The following is a 23,394-nucleotide window of genomic DNA, read 5'->3' on the forward strand; positions in this document are numbered from 1 at the left end:
GTTCGAAATTAAGTCCCATTGTCCGGCTGCGGGGAGCGCTGACAGGTTCACGTTATGTGGACATTCTTTCAGACCATCTGCATCCCTTTCTGGCCCTAGAGTACCGTGATGGAGATGCCATGTTTCAACAGGACAATGCCCGATGTCACCGCTCTGCGGTGGCACGCAGGTGGTTGGAGGAGCGCTCCAGTGAGGTTACGACCATGAATTGGCCCTCTAGTTCCCCCGATCTTAATCCAGTCGAGAACTTATGGGATGCTGTCGATGCTGGTGTACGCCCCATGAACGCCGCACCAATTACCCAAGACCGCAATTGTGGGTAACAGTGCAAGATGCGTGGGTCTTGGGGCCTGTTCCACGAACGAACTTTGCAACTTTGCACTTTGCACTTTTCAGTTCAGATTTTGTTCCACCATCACTTTTCAAGCCTGTTCTGTTCCTCCATTGGTACAGAAATGCAAAGTGCAAAGAAATGAAGTGAAAAGTTTTCATAAATCTTGCAAGGAGATGATTCCGTTTTCATCTGTTAATTAACAAGTATATACACGAGTTTCTCAACGTAGAATCTGGTTTAGTGACATGAACATGTTAAGACGAGAGCTTTTGTTATCATCAAGTGAGGACAGTGATGAAGAATCCAACAAGAGAACGTACAAAGGCAGGATTAATTTTCATAACCTCACTTCGACGGAATTGCCCGAGCGTTTCCGTTTACCCCCACACAGGCTGACGATTTTCTTGAAATGATCGGTCATTTATTGAAACATGCAACAAAAAGGAGTCAATCCCTTTCCGAAAAAGAACAAATTCTTATATGCTTACATTGGTTAGGAAATGGTGTCCAGCTGCACGGTGTAGCAGCTATGCGTGGGATATCAAAGTCAATTATTTGCAGAACTGTTACCAAAGTCGTAGATGATATAGTAAGTGTAATATTTCCTAACATATTACGTTGGCCTCTTAATACACATAATATAGCGACGGAATTTCTAATGAGGAGTGAATTTCCTTCTGTGTGTGGATGTGATGACGGTACTCTCGTTAATATTGATGCTTGTCGTCATATGAGAGGTTATTTTTAAAGTTGCCAGAAAGGATGTCCTGTTTCTCTTTGATAACTTCTAGCACAGCCAGCTTCTTGTAATTTTTTCCTTCCCATGATTAAAACTTTAAAACTATCGGTACCATAATTATACTGTCAAGTTCGCAGCGAAAAATAAAGAATTAAAATCATGGAATATTATACAGTTTACCCATTGAATAAACTTGATCGGATCGCTCATTCGCAAAGACTTTTCACTTTGCGAAGAAATTGAAAAGTAAAACCTAGATCATGATGGAACAGAAAGACTTTGAACTTTGCAAGAATTGAAAATCGAAAAGTGCAAAGTTGAAAAGATGCAAGGTTCGTTCGTGGAACATGCCCCAAATCCATCCAGAACGATTGCAACACCTTGTAGAGCCGATGGCCGGCCGTATTGCTGCCGTTGTGAGGACTCGCTGAGGAGCAACTGGTTATTAACATCACATTCAGTGTCTTCCCAGGACTTTTGGCCAGTCAGTGTACTAGACGTCGTGATATCAAATATCACATAAAACTACAAATTTTTTTTTAGTAGAATTCAGTTCTAAATGGCATTTTTTGTCTTTTGAAGTACGAAATCTTTTTCTCGACAGATAACCTTCTCAAAATCTTTCACATTTCTCACGACTACTTCGTCCTGATTAGTGTAAAAATGTATTCTTACTTTCTACCAATTACCACTTTGCATTTCCTCAAGATACAGTTACTACAGTACATTTTCTTCGACCTGAAGTAAAATAAGTAATTATGTCATGTGGTATGAAATTATTTATTTAACCTGTTTTCTACTTTATGTTATTTAAGGCTTTGAAATCTTAGCAAGTAATTTGATCTATGGACTTAGTCACTCTGAGTTAAATTTTCAATTTGAATTTTATGTTTGTCCTGCGATGTGCTGAGTACTGTGAATTTAGTTGCAATAATTGACAGCTGAGTCACTAAATTAAGATATCTCTTATTTACAGGTGTACTCTTCTCATATTCTATGCCAACGAAATAAAATCCCTTCATTGGACTTCGCTGGTACGGCGCAGTTAGCTTTCCAGAGTGGACCCCAGAAGTTCCGAGCTTGGGCTTCTCTTGCCAAGTGAGTGAATGAATTACTGTGACAGCAGCTTTGATTGGTTATTTCATTTTCTTCATAGGTGAAAGAACCTTGGTAATTGAAACGGAACATAACATGTAAACATGTGTTCACCCGTATTGAAAATTAGATTGTTTTTGGTATTACACTAGGTTACATTATATTACTAGGTATATTTATTTCTTCTGGCAGGATTAAGGCCATTAGACTCTCTCTCATAACCAGAAAATACAAATTTCACATACACAGGTGCAATAATTTAAGAAATATGAATGAAAACCTTTTGCTATTTGCTTTACGTCGCACCGACACATATAGGTCTTATGGCGACGATGGGGTAGTAATAGTCTATGAATGGGAAGAAAGCGGCCGTGGCCTTAATTAAGTACAGCACCAGCATTTGGCTGGTGTGAAAATGGAAAAATACGGAAAACCATCTTCAGGGCTGCCGACAGTGGGTTGGAACCACCTTCTCCCTGATGCACGATCACATATACACGAAGACACTACTATTTATCATCTCTGACCTTCAAATGTCGAATAATCATCTAATAACACAACGTCGCTAAGCTCACGTCAGAATTCAATTATCTGAAGACTATTATCACATCCATAATTACTCAATTAATTCAGTAAGTCCTCTCAAAAGACAAACAGTATGGACCACTGTAATCCATTACAGTATCTCACATAAATACGTGGTCGGAAATAACTCAAAGTATCGCACATGAAATAAGCCTTAATTTGTCGAAATCAATTTCGAAGATCCAATCTAACCTTCGTCATCATATACTTGTACTCAAGTACTCCAAAATTAAATGATTACCTGATCTCTGAATTAACATCCCAATGACACTCAGTTCAATCACCAAGAGGCGTGAATGTAAGCTCCAAATATTACCGAAATATTGATCGAAAATGGAAAATATTACTACATGAGATACAGATGATACATGTCAGTTTACAAATGTCATAATATTCTTTAAATGTTTAATGATGACCAAGATGATACACGGGTAAACTATCAATGATTCACCACTGCCATGAGTACGTAATACGTGGTTAAGAAAACCTGCACTTCCATATGACTAAATATCCAAACTGAAATCCACATTTCAATATATTTCATCTGGAGAGTAATTAATAAAGAAATATAGGAAATACAACAAATGATAGCTACAAGACCACACCACAAAAGTAAATAAGAGGTATACAAAACAGATATCTAGTATAAGATGTAGTCGAGTTAACTTAGACTGTATACTTCATGTTGAGTGATGAGAAGTCGTTCTTAATTGACAGGTTTAAGGCGGATGCCCCTGCATTTCTTTTCCGTTGGCGACAGTCTGATGATTTAGCGGCTCATAGTGGAATACATGTTGAACACGGCGATGAAATCCATCCTTGTATTCCGCTGATTGTATTTGTCCTCTTCACGGCCGCAGTTCCGTAGTAATTCACTGAAACTTGTACAAGGCAATTAAAAATAATCTTAGGCACAGTTTCTTTCAATATTATGAAATGATACGTACTTTTTCACTAGTGATTATTTACATTCGACGTCTGCTGTTTAAGTAGCTTTAAGTCGTGGGAACAAGTATACTTCCACAAGCTCCCGTCTGACGACGAACAGGTCGCTTCACTGTCCACTACGATGGTCGGGGTCGGAATGAGAGTTCGTATTGACGTTCAGAATCGAAGTAAGAGTTCGTAGCGACTTTCTAGATCAGAATGAGAATGGGCGCATGTACAGCTCCGTTTAAGTAGAGCACCTTCCACCACTGGTTGTCGGAAATACATGTTCAGTTCAGATATTGAATTCTTGTATTTTTTCTCTGCAATGTTACAATGCCCGACAAGTCCAGTGGGCAATATTGGGTATACAATTTGAAAGCCAATGTGCTAGTCCGTGTAAATTCATGCGGAACCATCCGACCTGTATTGAGTTAACCACATTTCTTATGTGAGTATGCTCATTGCTTTACTGGCTGTTTGAACGTCAGTATAACACACCGTAGGGTTTCGGATACATAAGGATGGAAGTTAGCAGTCCTAGATTTTAGTATACTCATAGTTATCATCAGAGACGCTGTGAATATTCTATTGTGCCCATTAGCTGTACAATTTTGTAGACTATGACATGATGCTACATTGATGGGAATGCAGTATATTTGCTATATTTTGAATGTAGATGGTATACCGACATTTGTTTGATCTAACACGATTAATTTCAATATTTCTTTATTTCAGTCTATTTCCTCTTTGTTTACAGGATGTTCGTGAACGGAGCGATTATGGTTACCTACTACAGTGGATGTGTTGTATATGTGGTGTTTATTTCTGCATCAATCAAACAGGTATATGTACAGAAGGTACAAATGCAGCTTTTCTATAATAATAATAATAATAATAATAATAATAATAATAATAATAATAATAATAATAATAATAATAATAATTAGGGCTCTGATGTTTAAGACCTAAAAGTAGCCCAAGTAAGCAAGCCAATATGACCTCATAAGTGACTAAATATGACGTAAAATGACAAAATATGTCCCGAAAATGATAATGTAAATATGGCCATTTTAAAATAAGTTATAAGTCAAGGCGGCAATTCCTTTGATACATATTTGTTAATTTAATTCTTTATTCTTGCTTTCATATTCATTTTCAGAATATACCTGTTTAGCAGTTATTCGCAGTCTATTGTCCTTGATTCACTTATCAAAAATTTATGAGTACATATCAAGAAAGTACTAAGTTCAATTAGATTATGAGATCACACAACTGAAAACATGTTTGCTCCCTGAATTGGTGGTTTGAAATACGAGAAAATTAGAATCAATATATTTTAAAAAATATTTTGGAACTTTTAAGCACTGATTTATTAAGATTACCGAAATGCGTTAAAGCTGAAATTGAGCCCCACGAAACGAATTAAGTAAATGTCTTTCAGTACGTTATGGTAGGGCGGCAGGACATATAGTGCAAACATATAACTTTTTCATTCTTCCCATCTTGAAATGTACTGGTACCTTCTCCTCTAACAACAGCATTTACCTTGCTCACACAGCGAAAATAGTCATTTCGATTAAGCACGTTTAGAAGTTTCCATTTTATACTGTCGCCAACTATTCCATGTGGTTGTCGTACTGAAAGTTCAACATTTCTCACAATGTCAATACTTGCATGAATTTCTAAGCTATCGGCTTCTAAACGAGTAATTGCACTCGATATAATTCCAAATTTGGTCATAATGTATATGCCAGACTTTCTGACAAACTGTTGGAAAACAATTCCTGCGCAATCTTGATAAAAAGAGGCAGAGTGTTCCACTTGTGCCAACTGCAGATGTGATGCCGAGAAACAGTTGTGTGAATATTAGTTCGCATTAGGTAAGTTGAAGATGATTTTGCACAGCTACAGCTGTCGTCAAACCACCGAAATACGACGTTCCTATGAAAATAGCTCAAAATATGACCTTATGACAAAAAATAGCCAAAATATGCATTTATATGACAAATAAACATCACTTAATTGTGACTATAATCACCTGATTTGCACCAACATCCCGTCAGGCAAGAAAATAGAGACAAAAAAATATGAGTTTTCCTAAATACCCGAGCCCTAATAATAATAATAATAATAATAATAATAATAATAATAATAATAATAATAATAATAATAATAATAATAATAAACATTCATTCTATACATATTATGTAATTCTCAGAAAAGCCGTTTCCAGTGACAAAATAGGTTTCTTTATAATTACCACTACGTAGTCAGAAGTATCTCAGAACTGCTTAATTAGAGCTAAGCATGAAATAAATGAGCTGATAACGCGGAAGGTCATGAATAGAGGCTAACGTTAGTTCATGACTATTTTACATACTGCTTTGCGATCGTCATGAATGTTTATAAGGGGTAGCAATGAGTTTTCACGTAAATAAATTTTACGCTGCAACACTGCCTCGATACATAACAATGTATCAGCGTCGGGTCTACGCTATTCCGTGGACGCTGGTAGGACATCTGTGAAAAATTGAATGGGCGGAAAAGATAACACAAGAAAACAAACAACAAATCACAGAAAAACCATACAACATACCACAAAAAAGAAAACAACACGAAACTTACCTGAAACACCACTTCCCCATAACGCCCGTGGAAACACGCCAGGGCAAATAACCATAAAGAAAGATGGGAGAAAATGGAACACACTTCATAGAGAATAATAACACTATTAATCTACATAAATAAGAACCCAATTGCAATTTGAAGCATTAAAATTTCATTTAAAGAAAATTAGTAAAGGAAAATAAATAAATATGTGACCTACACACGTTCCTAAACTAGCAGCTAGTAAAACCAGCAAATGAACCCTTATAATATTAAAATCTTTTGTAATTGAAGTGCATATAATTTACTAATCTGGGGATCCCGAAGTATCTACTAAAATCTAAGTTACCACAATCTTTTGTCTTAAAGAGATAGATATGAATTGGGCAAAATTAATTTAGTCTTATCCAAATCGTTGTGAAGCAAAATTGTGCAAACGCCAGTCGGATGTATAACCCAAAATAAACATCAAAACATACTAAAAAAATGGAAATAAAATTTCGCATGAGGTAGAATTACATATTTGTCACACGAAATGTAACGCACAAAAGACTTATGGGCAGATCATATGGTACTCAGGTAAGTCACGTCGCATTCATAAATCACAACAGGGAGTTATCAGATCAATTCAAATCTCCGACCTGCACTGACGCAACACGTAACAATAACGAAACTGACAAAATAAAAGATAGACAAAGCCGACAAACCAAATTACAGATAAGAACAGATAATAGTCCTAGTTATGCAACAATGTCAAGTAAGAAAAACAATTTTGACTTCACCATCGATTTACATTTTGAACGTTACAGCCCATTCCGAACTTATTAAAGTGTATTTAAAATTATTGACGTACACATTTACCAGTAAGAATTAAAAATCTGTAAATTCAATAAATAACTTAACTCAAAGGTGAGAGATCAGCTGAATTAGAGAAAACGAAAATAATATGAGGTAAATAAAATAAGTAATGGACGCAATTACATGCTCAAATACACTAAAAATTTACTCACCCTTGAAATTAAATAAGGAAATATAAGAAACACATTACAATGTAAATTTTTGGTTGCCAGCCTTAATTAAATTGTAATTTCTACACAAAACGGCCTATCGGCTTTCACACATTAAATTTCTTGATATTTATCTAATGAATACATAAGACTACGTTTGTTGAACACACTGTACTAAACGAAGCACAAGCATTATATCTGAACCATTTTTACATGTTCCAGTAGATAAGGGAATTCATCTCCCGACGTGGTATAAATTCACATGAAAATGATGAAGGATCTGGATCACATCAAATCTTCTTGAAATTTATAAAATTTAGGAGGTAATCAAATAATCACGGAAAGGTCACGATACCGCAGAGTACAACAGCTAGCTCGTGACTGACGCGGAGGTAAAAACAATAGTGCATACCTCGAACTGGAGTCCAAGCTAAAAGCGATGCTGCATATACTTCAGTCCACTGCGGCCAGGAGGTGACAGCACAGTACCGTACCTATCCACATAATTCTGGATAACCAATATGCCGGCAAATATAAACATGAGGACGACACATATTGAATGTTCATTGGCTATAATGCATTTACCAGTTCAGAAATTGACGTTTCGCAAGTGGCGACGTACACGGGCCTAATAAAAACATATTGCTTGGCGATAATAACGCCACAACGCTAGGCATATAATGTCAACTTGGGGAAATGTTCTCAATATGAAAGTGAAGAATGACTGCCTAAGATTTCACATTTATTCCTTGGTACTTTACAAATATCATCTTCGTTCCAGTAGAACAGAGGTGCTCACACTGGGCATTTCGTCTCGCGAGTACACACTCTCGTAAGTGGGCGGGCAGGCGATTAGCGTTTTTTTAGCCACAGTGACGTTGTGGTTACGTCACTTTCCGTGATGGTCAGTGATAGTCAGACTCTATGTTTGCGCCGATGCCTAAGTTCGAAATGGTTGCAGGACTTAATGGAAACGAATGAGCCTAAACGAATCTCACTGCAGAGAGCCAGTGGGAATAATAGGTTTATTTATTTATTTTATTGTTTGCTAGCAATGGGCCGTACAACATGCCTACTATGAGTACAGTCTGTTACATCCAAAATGTATAATATAGAACGCCACTACAAAGTGAAACATGCTCGTTCGAATAAGAATGGTTGAAGATAGATTTTTAAATACTATTTTCTGAAACTCAACGAACAGGGAGAGTCACAAAACACTGCGCAAAATCAAGCATACAACTTTTTGAATGACGTATTTTACTGAATTCATAATAGGGACTTTTGTTTTCTCAGTGGAAATTTTGCCATTACCTTCCAAGAAATTGTAAATCATAACTTGCACGTGTCAAACCTCTATCCTTGTACAGTCACTCAAATAACAAAAGATCCACTGTCGGCTGCCTTGAAGATGGTTTTCCGTGGTTTTCCATTCTCACACCAGGAAAATTCTGGGGCTGTACCTTAATTAAGGCCACGGCCGCTTCCTTTCCACTCCTAGCCCGTTCCTACCCCATCGTCGCCAATAAGCCCTATCTGCAAGCAAATTGTAAAAAAATATATATCGCATAGTGTCGTAAAAGTTCATCGCAGATACATTTTTCAGAAACAAATGAAACTATAGATATATTTGTTGTGGGATGTGTTTTATATGCATCGGAGGTGAATGTGATAATAATAAAAATTATGCCTGATAAAATATTAAGTGCGAGGAACATACAATACCATGCCCTCATTCTCTTTTAGATTGATTGTACATTGTAACAATTTTTTTTACGTGCCAGTTTTCTTTGAAGGTGTAAATATGGGAAAATAAAACCAAGTCTGTTAATATCGAGGCCACGAAATTTTTCTTCCTATTATAATGTCTTCTCTATGCTGTATTTCAAGCGACATTTTGTTGGAAATGGTGCGAGGAAAGGTCTGTAGTCACAATCGAACGGCACTCGTCCTTTGCCGTACAGAATTTGTTCGCTCTCTCGCTTGACTGTGACGTACACTTGACTGGTGTGCTGCCCGCAATTACAGTACAGTACAGTACGTCAAGCCTGCCCGGGCACACTGAGAACTTAGGGATTATGTTGGTATCCCAGCGGTGAGATGTACTGCGCTGAGTGACATAGGCTTGGGGATTCTGGTAGCTACAGTGATCTATTCTTCAGATCTATTCTTCACTGTTTCTAAACACACAATGTGTACAGATGGTGTGAATGTTGAAGTTTGTCTTTACCTTCCAGCAGCCAACCACGCGGTGTCTATAAATATAATTTTCACACGGATTTAGGACAGGAAAAAGACCACTTAGTAATTGGATCGCCTATTTATGTGCAGCAGGCTGGCAGCTGATTGGTTCAGTTAGTGCCACATTAATAATGCAATAAAAAGGTAACAATCCCTAAAATGGAATTTATCATCGCAGTTTACGGTTCCGTTACTTTCTTAGTGTAGATAGCGTACAGTATAGTGTAATAAGGGTTGACTACGTGCAGGAGAAATAGTAGGTCAAATTTCAATCATGGTAACACCAAGTTCCAAGACGTAAATATAAATGGCGCACAAAATGGGTCAGTAAGGGCAAGCTGACTACAGGAGAGTCACAATTATTATTATTATTATTATTATTATTATTATTATTATTATTATTATTATTATTATTATTATTATTATTATTATCCCTTATTATATGTTTACTTGTTACGTGCTCCTCAGGTTGTCGACCACTACGTGGCATCGTACTTTACTCTGGACGTAAGAATTTACTCCGTTATGCTGCTGCTGCCTCTGGTGGGACTCACGATCATCAGGAACCTCAGGACTCTTGTACCATTCTCCGCCATTGCCAACTTGTGTATATTTATCAGTTTTGGTATAACGATGTACTACGTGTTTCACGATCTTCCACCCATCCAGGATCGGCTCCTTATGGCAAGTCACAATCAGCTGCCTATCTTCTTCAGTACTATCGTCTTTGCTATGGAGGGTATTGGTGCAGTAAGTATGTATTGATGGTGATCTTATAAAATAATAATATTAATAAAAATATAATTTAAAAGTTTTTTCTTCTAAACCATTGCAGGTTATGCCCGTTGAGAACAGCATGAAGCACCCTGCTCATTTCTTGGGCTGTCCAGGAGTTCTGAACATTTCCATGTTCATCATCGTTACTCTTTATGCAGTAATCGGTTTCTTTGGCTACTTCAAATATGGGAATGAAACTCAGGGTAGCATCACTCTTAACCTACCTGTAGAGGAAATGTGAGTATTCTCGTAGATAATCATATGTATTCTCTTTTTTTAATCATATTATTCATAACAAGGCAGGTGGACTACTAAAAATGCATAAATCTGACGTTCATGAAAGGCTTTAAAAGTATAATATTTGGAGATTTTGTGATGTATAATTCATGGAGTTAATTATTTACTGTTTATGAATACTTGCTAAGTAACCTGTTTCTCTCGATCTAAGTAAAGGCCCTCGAGAAAACATATGTTAGTATAAATTTCTATTGTGGGAAATAAGAGTAGCAACACAGTTCATTTGTGGAACAAGAGAGCGAACGTACTTGATAGCCAACGATAAATGGTACCGGAATCCTCACTGGTCTTTGAAGGGCAGTAGTGTGCTATATTCTTATGGAAGTAGTTTTAACATTTCGCTTCATTTTCATTGAGAATTTGAAAGAATTTATTCACATTTTCTGTGACGTCCAAACCAACGCAGTCTCTAACATCTCTATTGACAAGAAATGTGCAGGCCAGGCTTGATATTAATACTTGCTTCAAAGTCTTCGTCATTTGATATTGATAACGCATATGAACTATTTTATGGCAAAACTGATTTTTGTAATGAATGGCTGACTGACTGACTGACTGACTGACTGACTGACTGACTGACTGACTGACTGACTGACTGACTGACTGACTGACTGAACAATTAAGATTGCTGAATCTTGGTCACCAGGTGCCTTAACATGTATGACTAATAAAATATGAATTATTTGAGTTAAAATCATGTGATATAGTATGACTGGGATTCATTTTTATGATATACAACTCTGACATGCCAGGTGCATTTTCAGTAGTTCCTGCTTGGCGCATGGTTGTGTACTGATATTGCTTTGAAATTCATTTTGAAGAATTCATTGTTATCTGAGAAAGACATCTATATTTAATTTACGTGTACCATGTCGAGGTGTCAGGAGAAAACAGGTTTCCTTGCCTACGCTGAAGTAATTTTATTTGCATATATTACATCTCTATCACAGGTAATAAAATGCCTAACTTTACCCCTTAGAAAGAATAGGACTTTCCACTAAAATAATAGATTACCTAGATTACCGGACGAGTTGACCGTGCGGTTAGGGGCACGCAGCTGTGATTTTGCATCCGGGAGGTAGTGGGTTCGAACCCCACTATCGGCAGCCCTAAAGATGGTTTTCCGTGGTTTCCCATTTTCACTCCAGGCAGATGCTGGGGCTGAACGTTAATTAAGACCATGGACACTTTCTTCCCTCTCCTAGGCCATATCTATCCCATCGTCGTCATAAGACCTCTCTGTGTCGGTGCGATGTAAAGCAAATTCAAAAAAAGTGTAAAAAGATAATAGATTACCTTTAATCCATCACTTTCATACAATTATCTATTTTATATCCGTGATGAAATTGAATTTAATTCTCTAAATTCATTCAAAGTAGCAAACAGTTTTTCAGAAATGAAAGAGACAGGTGTATGTCCGCTACGGCGGACTCCTTCAATGATTGGCCATCTCTTAAAGCAAAGGCATCTCCATAGAGGCCTTGAATACCTTTAGAGGAGTGGAAGATAAACATTTTCTCGCCATAAATTCGGCATTAAATGGTAAATACAACCGCCTTTGCCCCAGCGAATTAACCTGGTACTCATATTTGCTGTAGGCTGAGTAAACCTCAGAGGCATGTGCTTCTCTAGAACTAGAAGTCTTCTTTCTAAATTTTTCGATTTCCTGACGTGGAATCGAAGTCATTTCCTTCCGCGTGAGCCTATACCATCTTGTTAGGCATCCCTCCTCAATACACACCTCATCATCTTTCTTTATTCCAGAGAGACACCTCCAAAATAAATTATTAGGGCCCGGATGTTAATGCAGTAATAGATTAGAATGCAAACTAATTTGTTTAGTAGGCAGTGTCGGCCACCCGCTCTTCCATACTGTAGCAACAGTAACATAAATTATAGGGGTTCTGATGGGCCGTACCCCTAAAATTTATGCAAACCGCATAGCATAATCGTTGTGAAGGTAGACTCTACTTGTCACTCACTTCAGTAAGTTTGCAGTCTAACCTATTACTGCATAAACATCCGGGCCCTATAAATTATATATATCCGATTTTCTATAGCATCTCTCGTTGCCATTGTAAATCATTGAGAATAGTTTTTCTAGGCTTATTACAGTAAGGTTCACCAAACAGTAGCTCACATCTTGAAGTGTTCGAGGTGCCAAATGAACTGCGGAAGAACGTATCGGCCACCCATGCATCTGCTTACTTCGAAGATATAATGTTACAACTGATCGAATGTGTTTGGTAGAAACTGAAGTGTCGACACATCGCTTGCATTTAAGCACAAGCGTAATATATTTTGTAAAGTAAACCGTCTACTCATTTTTCAACTCCTGAGCACTCTTCTCTCAGAAACTCAGTCAAGAATTGTGGTCGCCACTTACATGTTCAGACACGATTACTTCTCTTGAGCCCTTTTGGTACTCCTCTGAAAATAGGGCCTTACTTTGAAAGCTCTTCGTTCAGTTACTAGGGATTCATTTATTGGTGTACCTGGGAAGAAAGACGTAATTAGGAAAATTTAGTATTCAGTTGGAAAACATGTCTAGATATTAAACTTAGTACACCGACATATAGTGTTAGCATGATATGTTAACGATTTTTTTAAGGCGTAAGAATTGATGTACCATATTTTCGTGATGCATCCTATTGTGATTGCTAGACTACGCAAGGCATTTCCCATTTTCACACCAGGCAAATGCTGGGGCTGTACCTTAATTAAGGCCACGGCCGCCTCCTTCCCATTCCTAGGATTTTCCTCTCCCATCGTCGCTATAAAACCTATCTGTGTTGGTGCGACGTAAAGCAACTAGCAAAAAATAAAAAAAATAAAATAAAAAAAGAAATCTACGCAAGGATTTATACAACTTTGATAACATTCATTAGTAAACATGAGCTTTCTGCACTTGTATTGTGACACCGAAATCAGTTCAATTTGGGTAGGAGTTTTGAAAGATTTATGGACAAAAATGATAGAGATGATTTAAACCTATTGGCCACAGTTGAAGTGCAGAATTGAAACGCTCAGTGGAAGAAGGGCCTATCTCACATCATATTTCCGTTTTTCCTATGACGTTATGCACGCTTATAATTGCTTCAATGTAGATTGTTATTAACCTAGCATAATTAGGTCTGAAGCACGAAATCATGTTTTTATTTATTGGAAGAAACATATTTTACTAGTCTTTTGATTTTGGATTTTGCCAACGTGGGAGTGGCCCTTCTTCCACCAAGCCCTACTGTTATAACGAGTGTATAGTAGTTTAAAATATATCTTATTCTAGAACGTATTTCTGTAGTTATTACTGCAAACATTCAAAGTTAATAATGCAGCAAAATCAAAATCTTTGAAAAATCACTTGTAAATCGCTTAGATACTTACCGTATTGCTCAGAAATATTCTGGAGGGAAAATACATTCATAACATGAAATGGTATAGTACAACCTTGAGGAAGAATAACACTAATTATGGATATTAGATAACCTAATTTATTTACATCAGTATCATCCAAATATTAGAATTACATCATAAAAATATAGAATAATAATTATTCACGTTCAAAGGAATTTTGTGGAAAGGATGAAAAGTAAATTAAGAACAAATTATTCATTGTCATTTTCAGGGATTGATGCTTTGTTATAGTTTCCTCCCTCGATTACAGAAGCACATCGCGATCATATGGAGTCAACGAGTTTGGCAAAGCATTTCAACGGAATTTATCTCTTTATTTTGCACAACCCTGTATTGGAATTCTTACTAGTTCAGAATTTTTGGCAAACATATCTGTCCAACTCTTCCTAAAGAGATTCAAATGATCCTAGATCTGGACTTTGGCTTGGACATTTCAATACTTTCTTATTTTTCAATGCATCCTTTACGTGGTCACAAACGTCGCGTTGAAATATCCACTTATAAATATTTTCTCATATGAAGAATCACAGCCTTTTTTATTCCCGCGTGAGCGTCACTTATTCACTTAGGTAGCACTTCCCAGCTAATCTAACAACTTTTACTGGTTAGAATGAACGTCTCTTATTACTGCACATGCCTGAATCACGGCACAATAATTATTGGTATTCTAAAGTCAGTAACTCATTACGTCTTGGCGATTATTGGAATTTTACCCTTTCTTTGAAATTATTTATGTGAGCCGTTACTGACTTTACCAGTTTGCATCCCCTTAATATATATTGGGATTAGAATCGCAAATGTCCACACACCACAATTATTATTTCACACAAGAAAAATGTGATTATATTATAAATGTGTGCCAGTCTAACATGGAATATACCTCTGTCTAACACAATTATTTAGAACACTGAATAACGCAGAGTATTATTGAGTAGCACTGAATCACGCCGAATGAGCAACACTGGTTCACAATGAATGAGTAAAGAATGAATTCTAAGGGCTGGCTTGCTCTTCTTTTATAAGAGATACGGATCGTCGGCTATGGAGAGGGTAGGCTCCGCCCACAGGTGACAAATCGCTCCGTTAGTAATGATCCCTCAGGATTGTATGAATATTCATTTTGTAGATCATGACTACTTTTTACTGATCTATTTTCATGTAAATTGCATCGCTGAATCTCTGCTGATCTCAGAAGCTTTCTCTCGGATTTCAACGTGCGGAATAGTGTGAGGTGGGGACTCCCCTATCTCTCTCTCTTGATAAGCTCGAGGACAGATGTTTCCTATCACCACACATCTGGCTAATGTGCGTCATTACTAGTACGTTCGTTAAGTAATACATCTTCATTAAATATTAAATATTAAATATTAAATATTAAATATTAAATATTAAATATTATAAATTATGCTGACTAGCAAATGTACCCGTGCGTGCAGTAAATTAGATTGTTTTAAAATTGCATGTCTCTTAGCCTTATCCGAGAAATAGCATGGGAAGGTCCCCATACGTTGTTTCCAATGTAAAGTGAGGGTTGCGGAGTTGTGATGATAACGCCAGGCTCACATGCCTACTGCCATTCAAAATCGAGTTGGCAAGTTTATATTATAATTGCAGGCCCCATTGTCTACTGCGCGGTCACAATCGATTTGGGGAGTTTTAGTTACAATGGCAGACCCATTTCCTACTTTTAGACAGATTACAGTTGAGGAGTTTTTATTATAATAGCAGGAAACTTCCCTACCACTAGTCAAAATTGAGTTGTGCAGTTATTATTATAATGACAGGCCCTTTTTACTGCTGCCAGCCAGCTTACTGCCAGTCACACAGAATTAGCGAGGTTCCATGAAAATAGCAGGTCACTATGCCTAATGCTAGTCAAATTTTAGATTGGAACATTTGTTTATAATGGCGGGCACCCTAGCCTAGAGCCAAACACAATAGGGTAGGGGACTCTCGAACAAAACTTCATGATCCCTTGCCTTCTGCAAGACAAATCGAGAAGTGAATTATTCATTAAAATGGTAGGCACACCTTACTAATGCCAGTTACACAGGAGTTGGAGAAGGACCCCATTCCTACTGCCAGCAGTCAAAGTCGGTGTAGGGAGTACTGATTACAATAGCAGACACACCCTTTCTCGATCGCTACAAATCGACATCAATGAATATATATAGATGGACATACGAAAGTATATGCATGTTTACAATATTGCAGACCTTCATTTACAGATTAACTGTTGCTAAACGGTACGTCATATCGACAAAGGATTCTACCGTAAGGCGCAGTATTTAGCGATCTAAAAGGCTGGTCCTATGATATTTTCTCGCATCTCATCTATTCATGGGTCAGATTGAGTCAGAAACGTTGTATAGGTTGAAATTTGTGTAAGATTATCTTACATAGCATTACTTTTCGGATAATTAAGTGACATAGCATTTGGCTCATATATGGGTACTGGGTGGGCCAATGTTCGTGTAGAGTTTGATCATACTATCTTTCCTGCAAGTGATTGAAAGTATGAATTATATAGGTAAAGAGTCCAAATTTACATAAAATCAAGCAATAGAGACGAATCTAACGTATAAGCGATACAGATACGACAAAAAGTCATAAGGCCAAGGTTGAAGATCACTCCTGATTCAACGAAGATTGTGCCATCCGTTATATGATGGCACTTCCCGTTTATCCCACGAAATACCTCGAAACGAAGGTCTGCACCATCATTAAAATTGCTTCTATATTTCAAAATTCTTCGGGGATAAAAAATGAAAAATTAAAGATCTGTGAAGTTTCTCGTTCGTTACAGGCTGAAACGTATAATTTTGCCAGATTTCAATTTTCTTGCTTGTCTGGCAGATTATGCTGCAATCTGGATTTTGGGTGGGGTGGGGGGTAAAAATTATGACTTTCAGGAAATTAAACCAAAAAATATGCAGACGATCATTATTAACCCTCAAACGCGTATCTGTACGAAAATTTCACCAAAATAGTCAATGTACAGGCACACACAGTCGTTACGATTTTACTTATATAGATAGATAAGGAATCTGCTCCACGTACAACACATTTTGGCTACGTCCGCTGGACTTAACCTGCAAAACCAACCGTTCATGATATCACACTTATTAATCCTCCTGTCGAAAAATTTACATGAGAAAAACAGTTTAGAAAAGGATTTCCATTAAGGATTGTAGATTTTGATTAATTTCGGATGTGCATATTTTGAGGAAGTGCAAAATCATGGTTCCGATTTCGGATAAACCCCCAGTAAATTTAAGTATTCAGAAATAATATTGGCCGTAAAACCTACACAAGGACAGGTGGATTCTAAATATCAAGTTTGGTAGAAATATATTCAGTAGTTTTCACGTTATAAAAACTCATACAATCAAACCGATAGATACCAAAGTTAAGAAATATGCAGATGGTCATTATTACAACTGAAACGGATAACTGTACGGAAATTCCGCCAAAATAGCCAATGTATAGACAGACGGTCGTTGCGATTATATTTATATAGATGACAGATAAGCATGGGCACGTTTGAAAGTGCAAACCTTCATTTCGAGATTTACTGCTCCTAAACGGTACATCATACCATAAACGGTTTGCACCCTCAGACGTCCCTTTTATCGCTCTACATGTTTGGTGTTGAAACATTTTCTCGTATCTCACGTATTTATGGGTTCGATTGAGTTACGATATTTGAATGAGGTGAAATTTGGGTACATTTTCATAATTTTACATTATTTTTCACATACTTATGTGGAAGCTAGAATCATGAAATTGGGTTCGAATATAGCCATTGGTCGTGTCAATGTGCGTGCCAAATTCGATGACTCTACCTTTCCTATAAGTGTGTCAAACTAAGTAATACACGTGTAAAAACACAAAATTTACGAAGCATCGAAATATACAGCCAAATCTACCCTATAAGGGAGGGAGAGAGATACGACAAAATATCACAGGACCAAAGTTGTAGATCACATTGAACGGAGATCGTACCATCCGTTTTGTGATAGGACTTACCGTTTAGCCGCGAAATACCTCGAAACGAAGGTCTGCACCGTCATTGAATTGCCTACATTTCGATATTATTCGGCATGAAAAGTGAAATATTTAAAGATCTTGGAAGTTTTTCTTAGGTTACCGGCTAAAACGTATAAATTTGCTTAATTTCAATTTTTCAGCTCGTATGGCAGATTGTGAGGCAATCTTGATTTTGGGCAAGGGGGGGGGGGGGGTAAATTTATGACTTCCAGGAAACTATAGCAAAAAAATATGCAGGTGGTCATTATTACCCCTTAAACGGAAAGCTGTACGAAAATTTCGCCAAAATAGTCAATGCACAGACACACGGTCGTTACGATGTGATTTATCGAGATAGATAAGGAATCTGCTCCACGTATAACACCTTTTGGGCTATGTCCGCTAGACTTAGCCTGAAAACCGACCTTTCATGTTATTTCCCTTATTAATCCTTCCGTTGAAAAACGCGCATGAGAAAAAGAAATTAGAATTGGATTTCCAAACAGTTTGATCATTTCCAGTCAGGTTGGTCTTGTACTTTATATATTGTGGGAGAGTAAAAATCAGTAATTCGGTCCCCTATAAAACCCCAGTCCATTCCGGGAATTTGAAATGGTATAAACCTTAAAACCTACCCTTGGAGGGGTGAATGCTAAATATAAAATTTGGTTCAAATATCTCAGTAGTTTTGAAGTTGTAAGAAATACGCTTTAATCGCACCCGCTCTTGCGTTAAGTGCGGCGGGACTTGTACCGAAAAACGGTCGGTTAATGATATCTCCGTTATTAATCCTGATATAGAAATGATGCACATGAGAAAAAAATGTTTAGAAATTAATTTCCATTAAGGCAGGTAGATTTCCATTAAGTTTGGTTGTGTATATTTTGAGGGAGTGCAAAATCACGGTTTCGGTTTCGTATAAACCCCCAATTAGTTCAGGGATTTAGAAACAATATTTTCCCTAAAACCTACCCAAGGACAGGTGGATTCTAAATAGGAAGTTTGGTGGAAATATATCCAGTAGTTTTCAAGTTATAGAAAGACAAACAGACCAACAGAGAAACAAACAAAGAAACAAACAAACAAACTAACTAACTAAATAACTAACTAACTGACACTAAGGAAACCTACCCTTGGACAGATGGATGCTATACATAAAAATCTGGTTCAAATATCTTCAGTAGTTTTCAAGTTGTAAGAAATACGCTTTACACGCACCCGCTCTTGCGTTAAGTCCGCTGGGATTTGTACCAAAAAACGCTCCGTTAATAATATCTCCCTTATTAAATCCTGTTATGGAAATGATGCACATGAGAAAAAATGGTTTAGAAATTAATTTTCATTAAGGCAGGTAGATTTCCATTAAGTTCGGTTGTGTATACTTTGAGGGAGTGCAAAATCTCGGTTTCGGTTTCATAAAAATCCCCATTCAGTTCAGGGATTTAGAAACGATATTTGCGCAAAAACCTACTAAAGGACAGGTGGATTCTAAATATGAAGTTTGGTGGAAATATATCCAGTAGTTTTCAAGTTATAGAAGGACAGACAAACAGACAAACAGACAAACAAACAGACAAACAGACACCAAAGCTAAAAATGATGCAGATGGTCATTATTACACCTGAAACGGATAACTGTACGGAACGTTTGCCAAAATAATCAATGTACAGACACACGGTCGTTACGATTTTATTTATATAGATTTCAATGAGTCCTTATTTGTAATTTTCTAAGGCTTGTACCAAAATTTATTATTATTATTATTATTATTATTATTATTATTATTATTATTATTATTATTATTATTATTATTATTATTATTATTAATTGACACGCGGAAATTGTGAGTTGGCATCCATGAATATACAGGGAAATAGCTGGTAATATCCAGTTCTCAAGTTAAAATCCCGTGAAATTAACTCCGCCTCCTGACCTAGGCGGTCTTTCAGTGTGGCGTGCCGTTTCTTTCTTGCTCTCTGGATAGTGAGCCTAATTTCAAGGTGTCGCTGTCCTGGGAGCTCTCTTCCTCGGTACTCGTAATTAGAACTTCACCCCTCGAGCTAGAGCAGCGCGCTCGCATCCCGAACCAGGCACAAAATGCTCATTACGACTAAATATGTCACAGAATGACGCGGAAATCGGCATATTTGACTTGCTGGACCTCATAGTGTTAAACGGTTAAAATATATGTATATATTCAGCCACAGACTTCAAATATCTCAATCTCAATTGCAACTTTGAAGATAAGTACAGCGTTCCATGTCACAGAAATAACAATGCTGTCACACCATGTACAACTCTAGTCAACTTACAATAATATTCTAGTCACCGTGCTTCACGGGTACTTCCTTATATATCTATATCACCTCAACACACAGACCTAAATAAAGTCCCTAGGTAGGCACGCGCACGGTATTCCCTGCCTGTCGTAAGAAGCCACTAAAAGGGACCTCAGAGCCTATTACCGTAGAAGTGTGGGTTGGTGACCACAAGGCTCTTAGTAAAGAACTGACATTGTTTCCACTTACTTGTGCCAGGCTCCTCACTTTCGTCTATCCTATCCGACCTCGCTTGGACAACTCTTGTTCTTTTCCGACCTCGAAGGTACTACGTATGGAGGCCTAAGGAGCAATTTATTTTCACTCCCTATGTGGCCGTTGTTTCTCTTTGGTCGATACCTTCATTTTTCGAAGTGTGGTATCCCTTCCTGGTTGGTGTTATATAGAGGATGGTTGCATAGTAGTACTTCCCCTTAAAACAATAACAACCACCACCACCACCACCACCACCACCACCACCACCACCACCACGCGCTACCTTGCTAATCTCCTAAGCATCATATATTCCTTGCTAAATCATTTAAACATTCAAACTTATCTTAATTCAATTGGTCAATACAAATGTTGAAACCCCTACGGAACACCCTTGTGTTTCATTGATTACAATTTTATCTACAGGGCATAGGTTCAGACTTTCGCCCACCTCTGAGCCTGCTGCCGCAATGATTCCATAGAAGTCTAATACAGGCTTCAACTGTCGAAGATGTCACAAGACTTTCCCCATTGCTACATACATGGCTGCCTATACGCTTACGGCTTACAGAAAGATCAAACCTAAATCTTATAAATTTATACATTTGTGATATACAATTGATATCCTATTCAGTAATATGTTTTAGATACATAACCCATTAAATTCATTCCTATTCTAATTAAAATAATTAATATGACGCTGATGTTCGGTTCCTGTTCTGTTACAAATTCAGGAATTGTTCAGTACAGTCGGTAGTTTCTCATGAATGTAGGTACCATACACTCACATGCCTCTGAGAGATTCCAAACTGCTTTTCAATATAATGGTATATTTGTCCAGTATTAACACAGCTTATTTATTCAACATAAAATTCTTTAATTCTCAGAATTGCTGTAAACACTTAAAATAATTAGACTCGCTTCACAAGTCGTAATATTAGATTATTTTGTCTTTAAAAAATTGGACGATACTTACGATCTAGCATAAAGGGATATTCAGCGATACTCAGAATATATGTCGTTTTTCAATACGTAACTGTGACAGAGTTAAGCAGTTTGTGTGAACTCTCAGTGTAGATTTTTGATTCGGCTTTCAGGTGCATAGGTCTGTCAACGGGAAACCTGAAAGAAACCACCCTTTGAATAATACAGGTAGTATAAATTCGTAATATTGAAGGATTTTGTAACAAAGTTTCATTGGAAAATGTATGGTTAATACCTGTCTATTCATCTCCATTCCTGCCTGATTAATCGAGACTAAAAGAAGTTCTTATCGGTTCATTACTGAGAATTTGGTATTTATATCACCCAAGTACTTCAGAATAGTATAGCGCAGTTTCCAAGAGATGTAATACGGTCGTTTCCCTTTACTGAACTTCAAAATATATGTATTCATGCAGTAATAATGAATGGGATATCTAATAACTGATTTTCACAGTGGTGTTACTGCCTGCCGGCAGGTTACGTCAGAATACGAAGAGACAACAACCGGACGGCAACTCGCGTTAGTAAGCCTCGTTTTCGAACGCAGTAAAATAGGATGGTATTTACTACAGCAGCATTACAGTTGCTGTCGATATATCGACAATGGTTGGTGTGTTCAGTGACGACCTCTACACATAAACTTTTAAATCGATGGAGAATCTGGTCGGAATGCAGCCGAAGTACGCAGATGTCATGCGCAGGAGTTTCCAATCAAAAGGTTGCCTTCTATACACGTATTACGCCAAACAGAGTTGCAATTAAGAGATACTGAATCGTTCAAGGCATGTACAAACAACTTTTCTCGTAGAGTGGAATGTCCGTTCGTGTATAAATGAATAAGTTATTAAAGGTTATTTTCTGCATTTTGGCGTATTTACAAATGCACCCTGTTGCACAACGTTTGTAGTAAAATGACTGCTGTTTGTTTTCGCATCCGAAATATAACATACCAAGCTCGGTAGCTGCAATCACTTAAGTACGATCAGTATCCAGTATCCGGGAGATAGTGGGAACGAACCCCACTGTCAGCAGCCCCGAAGATGTTTTTCCGTGGTTTCCCATTTTCACACCAGGCAAATGCTGGGGCTGTACCTTAATTAAGGCCACGGCCGATTCCTTCCCATTCCTAGCCCTTTCCTGTCCCATCGTCGTCGTCATAAGACCTGTCTGTGTCGAAGCGACGTAAAGTAAAAAGTTATATATATATATAGCGCTTTGTAGCTCTCCTTTTCAAGCTATCTACTAGGCATCCCATTCATCAATATTGCATGCGGGACACGTATACATAGAAAATACGGGGCTGGAGTGCCACCTGGCATAAGTACCGGGTGGTTCAGCAGCCCCTTATGTTTTCGGATACAGGGAACCGAAATAACACGTATAACATTTAAATCCTTATAATTTTGTTTTATGAACACCAAATAGAAATTTCTCCTCATGGTCGATAAGGCTGTCCGCTACCTGTGTGATCATTGCAAATTTATTCATAGCCCTAGCAAAGGAAAAAACTACTATGCACAATTCCGCGCCAAAACGTAAGGACCATTCTGCAAGCATGTGATTTATTGCACCTTGAAATCAAACAGGTACGCGTAATACGAACGAATTAACAGGTTATGGTACGTTCTCTGTAATGTAAAGAAGTTAAATGAACACTGTAAAACATCACTGAAGACTTTGACACGGATATTAGCTTTCGAGGGGGAACGGCCATTACGTAATTACTAAACCTACAAGTACAACGTATGTTAAATTTGTGGCCGAATCGGTGTGTGAGTATCGGCAGCGTAGTGGTTCGAATCCAGCATAAGGCAAATTCTTTGA

At 37.5% G+C, this 23,394-nt stretch overlaps 1 protein-coding gene across 7 annotated transcripts in view; it reads left to right on the plus strand.

Moving 5' to 3' along the window:
- Nucleotides 1-23,394, plus strand: part of LOC136879008 (proton-coupled amino acid transporter-like protein pathetic) — an 89,576-nt gene that overhangs the window by 47,629 nt on the left and 18,553 nt on the right. For 6 of the 7 annotated variants that reach the window (XM_068225533.1, XM_068225537.1, XM_068225539.1 and 3 more), the window contains 4 exons: nucleotides 2,050-2,171; nucleotides 4,441-4,540; nucleotides 10,007-10,288; nucleotides 10,374-10,552. In XM_068225533.1, coding sequence (XP_068081634.1) covers nucleotides 2,050-2,171; nucleotides 4,441-4,540; nucleotides 10,007-10,288; nucleotides 10,374-10,552 — 683 coding nt within the window. The remainder of the gene's footprint in view (nucleotides 1-2,049; nucleotides 2,172-4,440; nucleotides 4,541-10,006; nucleotides 10,289-10,373; nucleotides 10,553-23,394) is intronic. The other variant, XM_068225536.1, reaches the window with a different exon arrangement.

This window comes from Anabrus simplex, chromosome 1 (genome assembly GCF_040414725.1).
Source record: "Anabrus simplex isolate iqAnaSimp1 chromosome 1, ASM4041472v1, whole genome shotgun sequence".
NCBI classification, from domain to species: Eukaryota; Metazoa; Arthropoda; class Insecta; order Orthoptera; family Tettigoniidae; genus Anabrus; species Anabrus simplex.